At 43.5% G+C, this 16,799-nt stretch overlaps 1 protein-coding gene across 1 annotated transcript in view; it reads left to right on the forward strand.

Moving 5' to 3' along the window:
* Positions 1–3,870: 3,870 nt before the first annotated feature.
* LOC137895773 (calcium-activated potassium channel subunit alpha-1a) overlaps positions 3,871–16,799 on the forward strand; it is a 108,536-nt gene continuing 95,607 nt past the window's right edge. Inside the window, exon 1 of the mRNA XM_068741283.1 lies at positions 3,871–4,167. Within this exon, the coding sequence (XP_068597384.1) occupies positions 3,871–4,167 (297 nt within the window). The remainder of the gene's footprint in view (positions 4,168–16,799) is intronic.

Below are 16,799 nucleotides of genomic sequence, written 5' to 3' on the forward strand. Positions count from 1 at the left end.
GATCCCCTCCTCGTGTACACAGACCTCACCACTAATGATGGTCAGCGCCTCCTTGTGATCCACGCATGCACCAAATGACATCTGTGCTTGCCCTACAGTCATGCTCCCATTTGACAGCGACTGACGACATATTGTGTTCTTGTTGATGCGTGCGTTTTTGTGTGTGTGTGTGTGTGTGTGAATGAGATGACGAAGGTTGAGACTGCTGTTTGCAAGGATCAGACGTCACATTCCTCTCGGTGTTTGATCACAAAAAGCATCAAACCTCTTGGAGTATGTTGCTGTGGGCTTCACCCGACTACCGGTGTGTTTGCCATGAAAACTCAAAACGCGTTGTTTGCTCTATGCATTGTGTTTCTAAAGTAGCTTGGCTCGTGGACAGTCGAATGGCTTTTTGGAAGTGCCTTCGGAAACGAAGCCTGATCTGGAACCAGCCCCTGGTCATTTAGCGAGAACATTAAACTGTGTGTGTGTTTTTGTGTTGTTTTTTTGATGACAGAATCTGATGCATCATGTCCCACATCATTGGCTAGATGACACGAGGGCTGATTTGAGAGCAGTGTTGTGCAGAGCATGTGACAATGGTTAGGTTCTGAGGGTAGGTCGAAGAGGCGGCCAACGGGTTAACAGAATGCACTCCAGGGCTAGACAGACCACTGTGTAATTATCATTCTCTCTATCAAATATTTAACAATATAGAGTCTAACATATACAGTATGCAAATGCACCCCAGAAAAACATATATATATAAATATACAGTATATTACATGTCTTTACACTAGGTCCTACGCCTAGGAACGTCTAGTGGTCATGTCTTAGCAGGTATTAGCATGTTTGTTGCAGTTTTAATTTTCTTTTTCCTTTCAGGAGTTTACTTTTGTTTCCTCATGGTTGGTTGTCAGTGACTTACCCATGTACTTAAGAGACACTATGAAGCAAATGTTGCAGGGCAATATAAGGATTTTCTTCCCCTCAGTTTATGTTACGGACTTCGTTTCTATTTAATTCTATTTTTTATTCAAGAGGCAAACAGCGATGGAATACTCTGCTTTTCCTCCAACCGTATTCTTTATCTTAATGTGCCAAAATTCCGCTATCATTTTGTAGTTGTTTTGCACTCGTTTACCTTTTTAATCTTAAATGCGTAACTGTTCCTCGTTTTCCAGTTAAATATGAAATGGTACTATACGTTTTCTGTAACTAACATGTTTGTCGTGTGATAAGTTCCTTACATTTCATTGATGGCCTTTTTAATTCTAAATTAGAAGAAGGATCACTTACTATTTGAATTATTGAAAAGGGATCTATTCTTGCACAGATTTTCAAAGGAAAATTGGTCCACAGGTTTGACTTTTGTGCTAAAAGCAGAAACAAACTCACTTGACTATTTCTAGATGGAGTATGTTTGATCTGGATCCAATGTGACATGGTTGTGTTTTTAGAAAGTCTAGACGCCGGGTACTGATTCAATGTTTCTTTTATTGAGAAGATTGTGATTTTTATGTTGAGACATTAACATGGGAATAAAACTTTCTGTATCACAAAATGGACCGGCTCTGAATTTTTCTTAGTACAGGATTTGTAAAATATTCTATGGAATGCTTGAATCCATATTTTTGGTGTTCACTTTGTCCAAAACCGTCAAGTTAAGGCGAAAGTGAGAGGCAATGCTCTGTTAAAGGAAGAAGAGCCAAGTGCAAATTCCTTTTGCTCATCTTACTGATTTGAAAGTGTCCTCCAATTTATTTTCAAACTATTATTGAGAACACAAGAACTTTTAAATCTTATTATTTGTACCTCAGCTGGCACTTGTAATTCTGAAAGGTTGATGAATATGGGACTTAGGTTAGCGACATATCTATAGTGTATATAACTCATATTAATATTTATCTAATGGCACATGACAATTTTGCTTCATGCGATTGGACAGTCCTTAGATGCACCAGCTCTTGTTGGTAGATCAGGAGCTCTATCATGAGGTTGTTGTACCGGGACTCGACACTCCCGGTCATGTCCTACTCTACCAAACGATGGCCCTCCAGCTGCCTGTCAGCTTCAAATGGAGCAAGAAATCACCCAGTGTCTCCAAAACCTCCGTCAACTGCAGCCACGATCTGCTGCCTTCCAGTTGCGTTTGAGGTTTTATACACTAGTTGCTCTACATCCAGTAAATGTGCAGGTTCAGGTCAGCTATGCCCTGCCACAATTATGTCCTCCAAGTACCCTCTTGCCTCTTTTAGAAAGGGGTAGGTTCTCCAGCCGTCCCGGGGTGTCTGTTTCAAGACAGCTGCTGACGGCTCAAGTGAACTTGAGAAGTCTTAAGTGTTGACAGCAGAATGTCTTTGTGGTCAACTCTGGCAAGCCGTGCTCTTTCCCCGTCTCTGTGCATGATGGGCTGAGGGTCCACCCCGTTCAGCCGTTCGTTGGTTTTCGACTACGTTAACTCTAGTATATTCTAAATCTCTCAGCCTCCTGCGGGATTACCGCCCGATTGCTCTCGTGTTAATCCCCTCGTCTGTCAGCATTGAGACCCTATGGATAAAATTCTGATGGCTCACAGGAACAGCTGGCCTGTCATGGGGAACGATCAGTCCGAAGTTTCTTCTGATGTCACCAGCACTAGCAAAATCTACTTTAACACATAAAATATATAGCAGGCCCACCTAAAGCTCTCATTTTCTATCCTGGGGGGTAGGAACCTATTTTGTGATGCATGCCTCTTTACAATATACTCAAGCCGTGTGTCAAATTCCATAATTGAACAATAATCAACCGAGATATTGAGGAACACATTTTGTAAATAAACTGCTGATGGCCTTAGATAAATTCAAAGACACCTGGAGTCCCGTGGCACAGGTGGCTTACCTGGTCTGGTGTTCATGTCCCCCGGCCAATTGTCTCTTCATGTCCATGGGCCTGGCTGAGAGCTGAGGGAAGTCCATAAACTAAGTTCGCCAACTCACACTGACCTCTGACCTACTGCGTGAGCTGAAAGAGGTCATCAATTTCCAGCAACTGACCAGGAAGGTCATTTATAACACAAAATCGATAAACACAAATGAGTGTTGACCGTAAATGAGTGACCTCACGTGACCAGTCCTTTCTATGATCCTAATGTAATCAATATCAAATATTGTTTTTCGTGCGTCACTGGCGCTCATCAGAAAGGAAAGTCGCCGCGCCGCCCCTTGTCGCTCACCGCAGATGGAGTAAACGTCGCCGCGGCATCGCTGCCCTCTTGTCCATCTTCGATTAGCGCTTGGCTCCGCCCCCCCCCCCCCCCCCCCCACCTGTAAATCTCCGCGCGCGGATCTGACAAGCGCGCGCGCACTCAGCTGGCGCTGCGGGGGACCGAGCGGAGACAGAGACGTCCTGTCCTTGTGCGGAGACTGGACAACGAGGACACCCGCTAGTCTCCGGCTGCAGAATTGAACCGGATCGCGTGTTCTTTTCGTTGCGCCCGTTCACCGTCGATTGACGCGCGCTGAGAGTGACATCGATCCGCTGATCGACGGGGGAACCCCGAACGGAGGACGCGCAGAGAGAAAGGTCACCACGCTGGCGGCGCGGCGGCGGCGGACGACGCGAAAGAGCCCGGAGAAGCCGTCACGTTGAGACGCGCCTCGCAGACTGGTCGTCGTTGCGCATTTAATTAATTGCCTCATTTAAATGCCTCTCTCCAAGGGCCACCGACCCGCTGTTTACGGTCAGGTCCGCGTGCGCGTCGTCTCACGCCGTCACACATAAACAATCCACAAGTTACTAAGAAATCCAGACCGAGACTCCGTCGGGTGGAGAGGACACGATCTACAGCAACATGGCTGGTGAGCCGGGCTGGGGACGCTGGCACAGGCTCTCCAAGGCTCCTCAATGTTAGCCGAGGCAGACGGCCCCGTCCCCCATGGAAGCGACAGCTCTATGAGGACAAGCAGTACAAATAACAATAATCATATCAATTCGGACTCTTCGATCTTTATATCCAAGATGGAAAACGTGATCATCCCGTTCTCGTACGAGGTGCCCTGCGACAATAACGGACAGCGCATGTGGTGGGCATTCCTCGCCTCCTCCATGGTGACGTTCTTCGGGGGTCTCTTCATCATCCTGCTGTGGAGGACCCTCAAGTATCTGTGGACGGTTTGCTGCCATTGCAACGTAAAACACAAGGTATGCTGTTAATGTGTCCACAGCCAGCACTTGGTTCAAGAATATATGTCTATATATATATATAATGTGTGTGTACACGTACGTGTATAAATTGTGACTCATCCTACATTTGTCGTGACCTGGCCTTGTGCAAGTGAAATGCCACTAAGATCAATGTGAGGATTTGTCTTGATCACCTCCACCCACCAATCAGTTATCGAGCGTCTTGATAATTGAAAGCGTCCTGTGGACGGTTGTCCTCCATTGGCTGCGTTGAACGGCGCCCACTCGTGAATGAATTGGTAGTTGTTGCGTGGCAGATACCGGCTGCGTGGTAGAAAGTAAACATTCCGGGGGACTGTGTGCTGATTTCATGTAGGCAAACATTCGATCCTGCACATTCTGCCGGGGAGATCGAATGAAGTCCTCTAGGTCTCGGACTTCTCGTGCAGGCCCAGCGACCTCATTTTTACAGCTTTCCGGTCTTGAATGTTTATCTTGGTGTTTGCTGAGGATGCACATTAATAAGGTCTTGTTGGGTTGATGAGGCTAACCCAGAGGTGGGCAAACTTTTTGACTCGCGGGCCACAATGGGTTCTAAAATTTGACAGAGGGTCCGGGCCAGGAACAGCTGGATGAAGTGTTTGTGTGAGCTAATATAAATGGCATGTAAAAGCCATTACATGAAAGGATTTGGCTGTTTACAGGCAGCATTACAGTGAAAAAGGTCAAATGAATGAGGTTTATAATACAATTTTATTTAATGATATTATTTGGACAAGTTCGGCAGGCCGTATTATAAAGCCTAGCGGGCCGTATATGGCCCCCGGGCCTTAGTTTGCCCATGTCTGGGCTAACCTGACTGCAGGGCTAATCTAGAAATGGCATAAAGGTTGATTTTCCATTATTTTGCTTGGGGAGTCGTCCATCAAGAGTGACTCATGGCAGGTTCATGTGTGTTAAAGCCTGCTTCATACATGACTCACACACTTGTGCATAGTGCGAGGGGTTCTCTGGCTGTTGCTCAGAATGTGCGTAACAAGACGGCATGTTTTTATTCAGGTCTCTTTTGAATGAGAACGTATTTCAAGCAAAAACAAAAAGATGTGTTTTTAGTGATGGGGCGAGGGAGCGGTGTAATGTGTTTGCTCGCCCTGCTGCTCCTCTCTCAGGTCCTTTTGGTGCGTTGGCTGGCAATGATGGAAAATAGCTTTCATTGCTGAATAATGTGAGATGCAGAAATGTTATGACGTTTTGCTGAATTTATAAGAATATTGTGATATCGTCATATAATTCTTTCCATTTGAAAACATCTGTGATACAAACAAGATGATTCAATCTTACAAAAGTAGCTTGTTTAGGTTTTGTTTTACATTTATTTCTGAACCATATCTACCGGTATATGGGAAAAATACATTTAAGTGCCAGTTTTAAAAGTATTTTTTCTTTCCGACATGTAAGCCACTCAGAACAGTAACAGAAATACTTTACGGGAGCAGAGTCTGGTCTTCAAAGAGGAATGTTCTAAATACTGTTGACACAACTTCACACACGCACTTCCAAATTACACTATCATCCGAATTAAAGACTTCCTTCACTGCCTCTGAATTCTCCTGCCAGGCTATTGGACATATTTGCAGCTATTTATATGATATCAGACAAAGTCCAAACAGGTCTCTGAAATTCAAATGACTTTTAAGTCTGATGCGAAACTGTGCGATAATTGTGCTGTACAGCTGCTCGCTTTGCCGCCAGCCTCCTGCCATCTTGTTCTACCCATGGATCCCAGTCCTCCGTCATACTTCTCGTCATCTTGGTGGGAAAGCAGCGAGAATAAACCGTGCAAATATAATGAGCTAACCATCTTGTGGCTCCTGGTGAGAGTATCTGGTTGTGTCTAGTCTCCTGTAAATGAGGAGAACGTGTAAAATTGAAAGGATATATCTCTTGTTGTGGAAGGCAGAGACACCCATTAGGTGATGTTGGTAGGCCTGACACTTGGCTGGGGAGGGAAAAGGCTTGTTAGGAGTATTAAGAGAGGGAAACTGGATCTGTGATCAGCTGACTTGTGTGGCTGACTAGGGTGGCATGTGTTAGACACAGGATGCATAGTTGGGGAGGTGGGGTTGGGAGGTGGTGGTGTGTGTGTGTGTGTGTGTGTGGGGGGGGGGGGGGGGGGGGTAGGCTTGCCCTAGCAGCATTAAGAACCTGGAATCAGATGCAAGGAAATGGAGGTGGAAACTCTGAGAGGAGGAAGTGGAAACGGGGGGTGCGAGGCTGATGAGGGGTTTCGGAGCGGGTGTTGCATTGCATAGTGTCTTCCTGTGACCAGCCATTGACACACTGCTGCAGCCTAATTCGTTTAGATGCTTCACTAGCCTGTATAGGAATATAATGCAGAGGCCAAGGGTCATGGAGATCATGCAGGGAGAATGAGAAACGTGCAGAGCAGAATGAGCACTTTGTGGTCGTTGGTCTTTGGAATCGGGGCTTGATTGGTGACTGCTGCTGTACTTCTGTCTTTTTCCTGACAGGTTCAGAAATCCTGTTGCTTCTATCTCTGAAAAACAAGTCGGGCCAGCTGCATGGCAGGCAATGAAACAAGGTTTTATAGCTCCGGTGCCGACTCCTTGGGTGGACGAAAAAGCTAGCATAAATAAAAGTCTATTGATTTTTCTAACACCTAGTAACGTCAACATTTATGGCCTCATTCATCCGCTGGCTCTTTGAGACATTCTTAAGCCACATTTGTGATTCGATTTTCCCTCACCCCCCTCGCTGGCACCAGTGCTCAGGCTGCTGAGGTGAGTTTCTGCTTAAGGGACAGACTTGTGCAACACAATGCTAACGAATTTCACCTGACAGAAATACAAGCACTCAGTGACACTGATGGGGGAGGAAAGCACCGCCACCTTTCGAGGCTTCTTCCCTGTCTTGAGTTTCTCTGGTCACGTGGACTTTGTAGAGGCTTTGCTCTTCCTGCTCTGCAGTTTCACTGCTCTGTGGTTGTCTGTCTGACTACCTCATCAACCTAGGTGTGTCCTGCCACCTCCAAATATTCTTATGTGATATCACTGTAATTTGGGATGCATGGGGAAGTGTAGCAGCTTTGCATTTGTGTCACGGTTTCTGTTGAGACACAAATGTCACCATCATCCTGTCGAAGATTTTCACTTGTCTTGCAAAAAATATTTTTTTTTCCCCAGGAAATAAATTAGTTATATATTCTGATTGAGTCATTCAAGATACGTAGTCATCCCCAAAATTATTTGTACCCCGTGGAAATTAACATTCTTTGTTAGATTATTCATTCGTAAAAGTGATTGTCGGTATTTCCTGTGTATCGTTTGTCTGCTTGTTGCTATTCACAAAGCCACATGATTTTTTGGTTAAAATTCATTTGCAAAAAAAAAAATAGATATGGTCAAAAGCTATGACCAAAAGCACATGTTCAGAACTATTCAAACTCCTGATAATGCCTCTAAAAATGTCATTTTTTGATAGTTCCCATTGTTTTCACTTTGTGTAAATGTTCTAGTCTTTATCCTTTAGTTATTTCAAGATGTTCCAATGGAATAAATGCCTTTTCTTGTTTCCAAACTATTAAACAATGATAAAAAAACCAATAGCATCTTTCCAGAAAAGTATAAATTGGGGAAATGTGTTCTGGTCATTCTCACTTTGTGATCATTATAGCCAAGAAGGAGGAGCTGAGTGAGGGACCTATGTCAACATCTTGTGCATATCCACAGTTAAGGCAAGGGTTACAGGGCCCTTTCAAAGCAATATGATGTCCCCGAGGCAAGAGAGAGCAGAGCATTAAACCTGTCAGGTGTAGCAGGAAGGGCGTCCCCCAGACGTGCAGGGAAAATTGACATTATTGAAACACTTGATCAAGCAGGCATGAAGATGTCAGTCGACCATCAAGAGGCGGTCTCAGTGGGGAAGCATGTGAGCTGAAGAATTATATTGCTGTGGGGATGCTTCTCTTCCAGTGACTCAGGGAACCCCGTCAAGGTCCAAGGAATCACAAGAAAGGAGGATTACATCAGCGTCCGTGATGAAAATGTGAAGGAATCCACTGAGAAACTCCAGCTCGGTCGCATATGGAATGTGAAACACGCCACCAGTGGAGTGAAGAAATGGTTCAACAACAATGAGTAGCCAAGTCGGAGTCCTGACCTGAATCCGTTCGAGAACTTTTGGTGAGAGATGAAGGCCGGAGAGGTTGCTGGGAAACCGACAGACGTCCTGCTTGTAGATTTCGAGTGGGCAAACACCCCCCTAGATTAGATGCTTGTGGACATAACAAAACAAAGGCTATGCTATTGACTATTAAAGAGAATTTTGAACACGTTATTTTTGGAATAAAACTCATTCATTCATTTTCCTCACAGCTTTATCCGAGATCCATTGAGTGCATATTTTACAGGATATGATTTTGTTGAAAAAGCCTCCATTATAAGTCCGGATATTATTTTTTTTTGTATCCAGACGGTTATCTGGATTGCTCTCAAAATGTAATAGTATCTAAGATAGACCAAGACCCACCTTCAGATTTATTTTCATCAAGGTCCATCAAGCAGTTTTTTTCTGTAATTCTGCTAATAGACAGTCAGACACATGCCATCAAATTCAACAAACAGCAAATCTTTTGAAAAAAGAAAAATCAAGAAAAGAAAATCAAGTTTTTATAATTCACAGGCATAAAAGATTGAGAAATTGGCTAACAAATGAAACAATATTGTACATAATCACTACCAGCTCTAATTCATACCTTTGTGAGCTGGTTAATCAAGAAGCAGATGCTTGTTTAATATTAGGAGTATAATGAGCTGCCTTCATGTCCTTGCTGAATAACTGATACGCCTGATATTATTTACGAAAGAGAAAATAATTTCTGATGTAAATCACCTCTTAATCTCCACTCTTATCCAATAGCTAATGCCTCAGACTGTATTACCTTGCACAGGAGAGAATCAACAGCTGTTTTGAGGACAGCTTCATTCTCATAAGCGAGTCTATAAAATAATCTGCAGCACTGCGCCAGTGACAGGAGGAGCAATAAGATGCTGACACCTACAATAAACAAGAGTGATGATGATGATGAATAGGTTTATTAGATAGCATGTTTGTGCAGTACAAGTACAGTCAAACAGTAGCATGTATTACAGCACAAGTACAAGTACAGTCAAACACGCGGCGCCCCTAAGCTGCAGCATTGAGTGTTTAATGTGCATTTTAGAGGCTTTCAGGATCATGCAGTTGTTTCTGTTTAGACAGCCAAGCATGAGTGCTGATGGAGCAGCTTCCTGTGTTTAAATCTAATCTAGTTAGACCCGACATTCTGCTGCATTAGTCCTTTATTGTGTTTACACCTGTAAGTTTCCTGCATGTGAAGCATCTTATCTGTTTACACACTGAGTCACTTTCAGCGACAAAGTGAAACAACATTGTTTTGCTAAGTGTGTAATATCCATCCATCCATCTTCAACCGCTTATCCGGGCTCGGGTCACGGGGGCAGCAGCCTAAGCAGGGAAGCCCAGACTTCCCTCTCCCCGGCCACTTCTTCCAGCTCTTCCGGGGGGATCCAGGCCAGCCGAGATACATAGTCTCTCCTTATTATAAATGTTGTGTATTTGTGAGATTTTGAGCAGCTTCTTCAAACAGTGATGCCCGTTCTTCTAAATGCGATTATTGCACATCACATCTGACTGTGAATTTTGCCCTTGATTCACTCTTCGAGCATATCTTTATATCTTTTCTTCATGTATTTTCTCATCCAGCTTCATCTGATGCTTCCTCTTCTCCATGTCCTTGCACCAGTATCATATTAAAACTGCTTAGGTTGTTTGTCTTTGCTGCTCAGTGTCTCCATGGCATTCATGGGGTCATTAAAGTTTCATATTATCTAAAGATAGTTTGATGTGCTGCACGAAGGTTATACTCTGCTCCTTTCATTTCATTAATTAAGTGTTGGGTTACCAAATATTTGCTCCCGTTTTGTTTTTGACCTTTGACAGTCTGATTATCTATTGTCCCTTAACACTTGATATGTTTAAACTGAACGCTGCAACGGTAAATCTGTCTCCTTTATACTGTAAATCAGTTTGTTTAAACTGGATCATCATGATTGCCTATCAAAATGGGGCGAGACTTCCAGGGTGAATTTTAATCACAATGCCTTTTGTAAATTTGAAGACGGTTGTTCAGTTTCATGCTCTAAATTTTGACTTTCTTTGCAGATCAAAGATTATTTTTTTCATTTTCTTTCTGCTTTGTATCAAGGGAATTCAGAATCTTTGTAGGGGTAAATGAGGTTTTGTAGGACCCTCATTTGCGCGGTTACCTTGTAAGTGGAATGGCTTGTGCAGATGCCTGCAGGGAGAAACTGTTGTGAGGCTGTGTATTGCTTTGTGCTAGGCAATGGACCAGCTGCATTTTGCCTGAGCTGCATGGAACACACACCCTGTCATCAGCTGTTGCGCTCACTATAACCTTGGCCTAACTTGGCCAAGCTTAATGAAATCCAGAGCTAATTGAAGAGACATAATGTGAAAACCAAACCCTGGTGACACAAATGCAAAAGTAAAAGGAAAGGAAAAGTTTAACCCCGTTTTCATGTAGCCCACATGCCTCTTTGATACTATCAAAATATTACACAACTATTTTCAGTTCTCGTGTAGCTACACATCATATATAGTTTCTCAATCGAGGATTGCAATGAACTTTCTTTTCTCATGCTCTACAGTGGAGAGCCTTCTTTTCTAGGCCCAAATCCCATATTCTCTGGGCCTGATTTGATGGCCCTCTATGGGCAACTGTGGTGTTCCACGCTGATGTATGGTAGTCCATAGAAGAGGCCATGTATCAGGCCACACTTGTATATCGCGAAGCATACGTGGACGTCAACCCACTTGCTCGCCTGCCTTCATGATCTCATGTCTTCTTTGGCCACTCAGTGGACTATTAAAAGGATATTCATATTTAAGCTGGCAAGAGACTCCTGCAGAGGGGAGATGTTAGCTGGCTAGCCAGCAGGGGGGATTCTATCCTTGGAGTCAAGCTATATGAATCAAGTCTAATATTATTTTAGCAGAAGAGTGGATTTTTTTATAGTCTCTTGTGCGTGTGTCTTGGTTTTGTATATTTTAAGCCTTTGCTTCAGACGGGCATAAATATGATTAACTGTTTGCTGCCTGCTGCTCGGCCGTCTCTCACGGTTTTCAATACTCAAGCTCGTTTTTTCTTGCAAAAGTGTTAAAATACATGGAATTACAGCAATCAGACAGGCAGCTCGCACACAGCCTGGACTCGCCATTTCTGGTGTTGATTATGAGAGAGAGGCAGCCGTCCCCATTTCTCCTCTCATCTTCATTCCAGTCCCTTTGGCCCACGACCCATCCACAGAAATCAGGGAAGCCATTGGAGGACTGGTATGTGGACATCAAAACACGGTTAACCTCCTAATTGGTGCTTTGAGCTGTGTGGGTTGATGCCTAGAGAGTTAGCGGGGGAGGGAAGGGGAGAGAGAGAGAGAGACAAAGACAGATGCAGGGAGAGGGATGCGACGTACCGGTGACCTTCAAAACCCTCGGCATGCTGTGCCTCTGCTTCCCGTGTACAGATCAGCTCTCTCTTGGCAACACACATGACTCTGTGAGGCGCGGAATCAACACACATGTACGCATGAAATGCAATAAAAAGGTTGCACATCACCACCACAACTGTCACTGCCCCCAGCGACCGTCCCAATTAACCTCTGAGGGGGCCAGGCTAATATGTTAATTGGCATCCTCCTAACAGGCTAACAGCAGGCTCAGGTTTCTCTCTGTGTGCCACCAATGTGCCTTCATAGCCGCAATACTCAGATTACAACCCGTTTGGCGCTATCCCAGCAAGCATCTATTAGTTAATGGAGGACGAGGCTAATAACATGTAATGTTGCTTTAAGGGGAAACGCAAGTAGGGCCGACACGTGAAGGGCAACTCCACAAGCCGAACCACGTTGAGCCAAAACCAGCAGGACGGCTCCACAATGATTTTACCTCTTGACTTCTTTTGACATTTTCCAGAGGGGCTGCACAGAATGAATAGCCAAGCTGTCAATTACAGCTCGGTTTGATGTGAAATCCTAGAAGGTGCCGTCTCGCTCAGGTTCCATCTGCTGCCTGGCATCGCTGCAAGCTGTGAAAGGTATCTCGACATGAACCGATCAAGCCGAGCGTGACCAGCTTTTATAAGACGATGCAGCGTATGCCGAGCCTCAGATGACAGCAAGCATCGCGTGCAGAGGATGCACAGAGCGCATGGGTTCATCGGCGGATGCGTCATTAAAGATGGATGATGATGCGTGCTGCTCTCTGACAGCCTATGACACTGAGATTACGCAAGGCTTAAAATGGGCAGTAATTTGTTGCCTAGCTCACCCTCCAGAGGACCACCTGGACAGTAGATATTTTTAATCTCTATTAACCCAATCCTGGATCAACTTCAAATATAAATGAACAACAAACATACAAACATAAAATGCACTTTTGTTGACTAAATCCAGCCATTATGAGTCACATGGGCTGAACCCACACGTCATCTATCTGTAATAATCTTGTTTTATGTTGTTTCTGACCAGATTTAATGTATCACTCTGGTCTGGTCTTCTCAGAAAGACTCTTAGAGGTTTACATGTGGCGAATCAACACATTCCTTCCTTGTCGTCTCATGGCTATATGATAGTGGATCAGTCTATATGACCTTATATGACCGTTTACCTGTGTAACAATGGAGAGTGTGCTCGAATAAATTCACCAGGAGTTAGGCGCCATAGCATTTTTTTGAGATACTGGAGTTCTAAATAGATTGCAGCACCTTCGAAACTCAGCTTGTGCCCGTTGTGAGATTTCTATTGATTGTGAATGGTAGATGCTCGGACAAGAGATCATTTGTAATATTGCTCCACCGCTTATTGACATAACTGCTCATTCTGCTGTTGTTTTTATTGGTTGTCAATCAGGATTCACACTCAGGATGCATGTGGGCAGCTTGTGGTCTGTGTTGAAATGTGTGGTTCCATTATGATGCGGACCGGGGCAGCAGCAGGGATTAGTTCTGATATTCAGACAGTAAACTGCTGCCTGTGTTGCTCATCTGAGACATGGAATCCACTGGCCACAGTGGCGCACAGCAGTTGTGCAACATCCCTGTGTTTTGGCAGGATATATCGAACATAATTATTAAACTCCTCAGCTATTCTGCTCAATGGAGGGTTTTCAGCACCATGGAGAGCTCAGGGAGGGAGACCAAGGCCACTCACTCACACACACACACACACACACGTGTGTTTTACTCCATACCGAAAATGTGATCGTTTCCCTTTTCATTTCTCTGTTTCGACCACATAGAACAGTATTATTCCATATCAAATGAATGGAGAGTTTAAAAATGTAAGTATGTAAAAGAATTTTTTTTTTTTTTTAGATATTAGTCATTCTGTGAATATTTGACAACGCTCAGCTCATATGAGAACACTCACGTCACATCAGCTCAGCTCCAGCCCTTAAACTAATTAGCAGGCAGTGAGCAATGAGCTCAATGAGTCGTCACATCTCAAAAGAACAGTGTAATTTGGTTGCATTGGAACAAAGCAGTGACACGACCAGGTCGTAAATCCAGCATCAGTGCAGAATTGGTGGTGCATTGCATGCATGCTTCTTTGGCAAATGTCCCATAGATAGTGCTAATGAAAATAGCATCTGCTGGGAAAGTGGATATCAAAGTAGGAAATAGGAATCTTAAAATAAAAAACACAATGTCTTCCTTCGTCAGAAGTAAAATAGAATTATACTGAGCCACATTGAATCTGTATTTAAATCTTCTTTTAGTATAAATTTGCAGCCAAATAATCCAGAGTCTAACAGTAAGAAAAGGCGACAATAGTGCTGTTCTGAGATCTAAGCCTGCACTGAAGTGAAGGGTTTACGCTCCAGGGAGAATTTCCTCAGCATGTTTCATATTTGACTGCTTATTAGATCATGTATAAAATTAGATTATGTCTGAAATTGACATTTTAGCCTAAGGAGGAAGCTTGTAAGTGTTTAGAATTGACGTAGTTCAGTCTTTGGGTGACATAAATGCCCTCAGTAAATGTCATGGATGTATATTTTCTGCTTGAAAAATGAAGCTGTATGGGTTCACTGATCTGCAGCCTTGATCCCAGTTATGTTTAGACGCTGTGTGGGTGATTAAAACACAGATTATTTACTGTTTTCCTTTATCAGCATCATCTGCTTTGATAAAGATATGCTTAAAGGACTGGGAAATGAGCGGAATGCTCAACAATCACCCGTCTGGATCATTAAATATTGAATTCTATTTATAGAATATTCAATATTGTGCTAGTTTTTATTTTATAGTAGTTTCAGTGTTCTCTGCAGGAACTATTAAATCAAGTTTAGGTGTAAACACAGATTGCAGTTATTTCTGTGCCGACCTATTCATGTCAGCCAGCATGTGTACCAAGACATTTACATGTGTCATATCAGTAATTGATAGCATTAGTAGTGGCTGAATTCAATTTAATTTACCAGTGTCACATCTCTGGTACTGTTCGAGCTGGCACACTTTGGGCTCACCTGGTAGTTCCACGTCTGCTTTTCGAACCATGACAAGTCAAATTGTCTGCTATAGACCATCCTCACCGAAACAGCTGAGCCCACTGGCTAGACGATAATAAAAAGGAAAATAGATATGACAATTGTTGTTGAAAACTGTTTTTTAGTACTTTTCTCATACATATAAAATAAATAAATGATTAACTTGATTGCACAAAAATCACCGAATCAGATCCGGAACATATTTGAATGGGACCGGACTTGGAGATTAAAACATTTTCTACAAGGTCAGAATCCCAGGAGCCAGATTAGGTCTGCAGGAATGGACATTAATGGTAACAGGCCTTTTAACAGGGGCATGAAGACTCAGAAACACTCATGCTGTTGTGTCTCAACAGCAGAGAGAAGAACCAGATGTTAATGAATCCTTTGAAAGTCATTAATTATTAGACATTGTGACTCTCACTATCTGATTAGGTGTCATGTCTAATTTCAGAATAATCCTAGACAGAGAATTGAATATGTAAATTCCGCTTTGAATCATTACTAAATATCTACAGGTTGACTGTTGATGGCCTCCTTTCAACTCAGAGAAGCTTGCGCACCAAATGCATAAAGGTCTAACTTCCAGGTTGACCTCAGATGTAATGAATATGAATATATTCTGTACTGTTTCTCCAGCAGGTGAATTTATGCTTGTTCCATGGGCCTGTATTTTGATGACATCTGAGATGTTGAAATCTGAATTGCTGTGATTTTGCAGGGTCGGAGAGCTTAGTTTACATTAAGTGGTGTGGATTTATTGAACTATATTTTGTGCCCACAAGTCTGTTTCTGTTGGCAGAATGAGGTATTTCTATTCTCTCCGGGTTCCTCCCAGAACTGCCTATCTATGCGTGGCCCTGCGATGAACTGGCGGCTTGTCCAGGGTGTACCCGGTAGATCCCGCGACCTGAATTTCAGATTAATCGGTTAAGAAAATGAATGACTGTTCTCACATGACAGCGACGTGAACAAAGCAAAGGCTGGGTGTCGTTTGAGGTGAAACCCTACCTATGCTGTGCTGTTGTTTCCTCTTCTTGTGGGACTAGCCCTGGCCTCCTAACTGTAATTACTCTGACACGCAGCCTCTGACCATCGCTGCCATGCTCTCTGTCGATCAAAGCGACCCATTCTTGGCGAGGCGCGTGTGTGGGGGTGTGAGAAATACAGGGTTTATTCGATTTAAAAATGCATGCCATGCGATAAGGCCAAAGACACAAGTAAGGAAATACATCTCCTTGTTATAAATAGATAAAGAGTCTCTTTCTTAGACTTGTTCAGCCTTCCAGAGTCTACTCATTACATCCGTTTCTGCACTCTGGCCCAACAAGAAAAAGAAAGACGGCTTCTCTGTTACTCTGCAGCGACTTGTGATAAGGATGTTTCTCATGCAGAAACATTGAATTAACAGAACATTATTAATTGACCCATGTTATCCTGTGATGTACTCCTTTTAGAAGAGTGAAATATGGAGGGGAGAAAGCAGTGAAAAGCCAGTGGACAGAAAGGATCGGTAATGTGTGGGGATTGCAGTGCACAATGTGATTTACTGCTGTCTCAGGGCTTCGACATCGACATGCATTCCCAGTAATCAGATACCCATCTGGAATCAGGAGGTGGATTCAGGACAAGATAGACATGAAACCCCCCCCGCAAAGTTCTCGGGTTCCACCCAGAGACTCCACAAGAAAATGAAATGAAAAGATGGAGGGCAAGTGACAAATTGGTGACTGTCACATCTATGATTCAACAAGAAACTAGGAGCTTTCACACAGATTCTCCACCCACCCTAGGATGACCTGCAAAGAGAGTTATTTAGGCAGAAGGCCGCGGATTGGTGAGGTAGAAGGGGAGGTATGCTAGAAGAACGAGTGTCTCCATGAGACATCGTCAGATAGAGAAAATGGTTGACATCAATAAAACATATCCGTGGCTAGAGTTGGGATGAGTTAAAATGACCAAAGTACTATTGCAAAAGAGAAAAGAAGACTAATGCAACATTT

This window comes from Brachionichthys hirsutus, chromosome 7, assembly GCF_040956055.1.
Source record: "Brachionichthys hirsutus isolate HB-005 chromosome 7, CSIRO-AGI_Bhir_v1, whole genome shotgun sequence".
Taxonomy (NCBI): domain Eukaryota; kingdom Metazoa; phylum Chordata; class Actinopteri; order Lophiiformes; family Brachionichthyidae; genus Brachionichthys; species Brachionichthys hirsutus.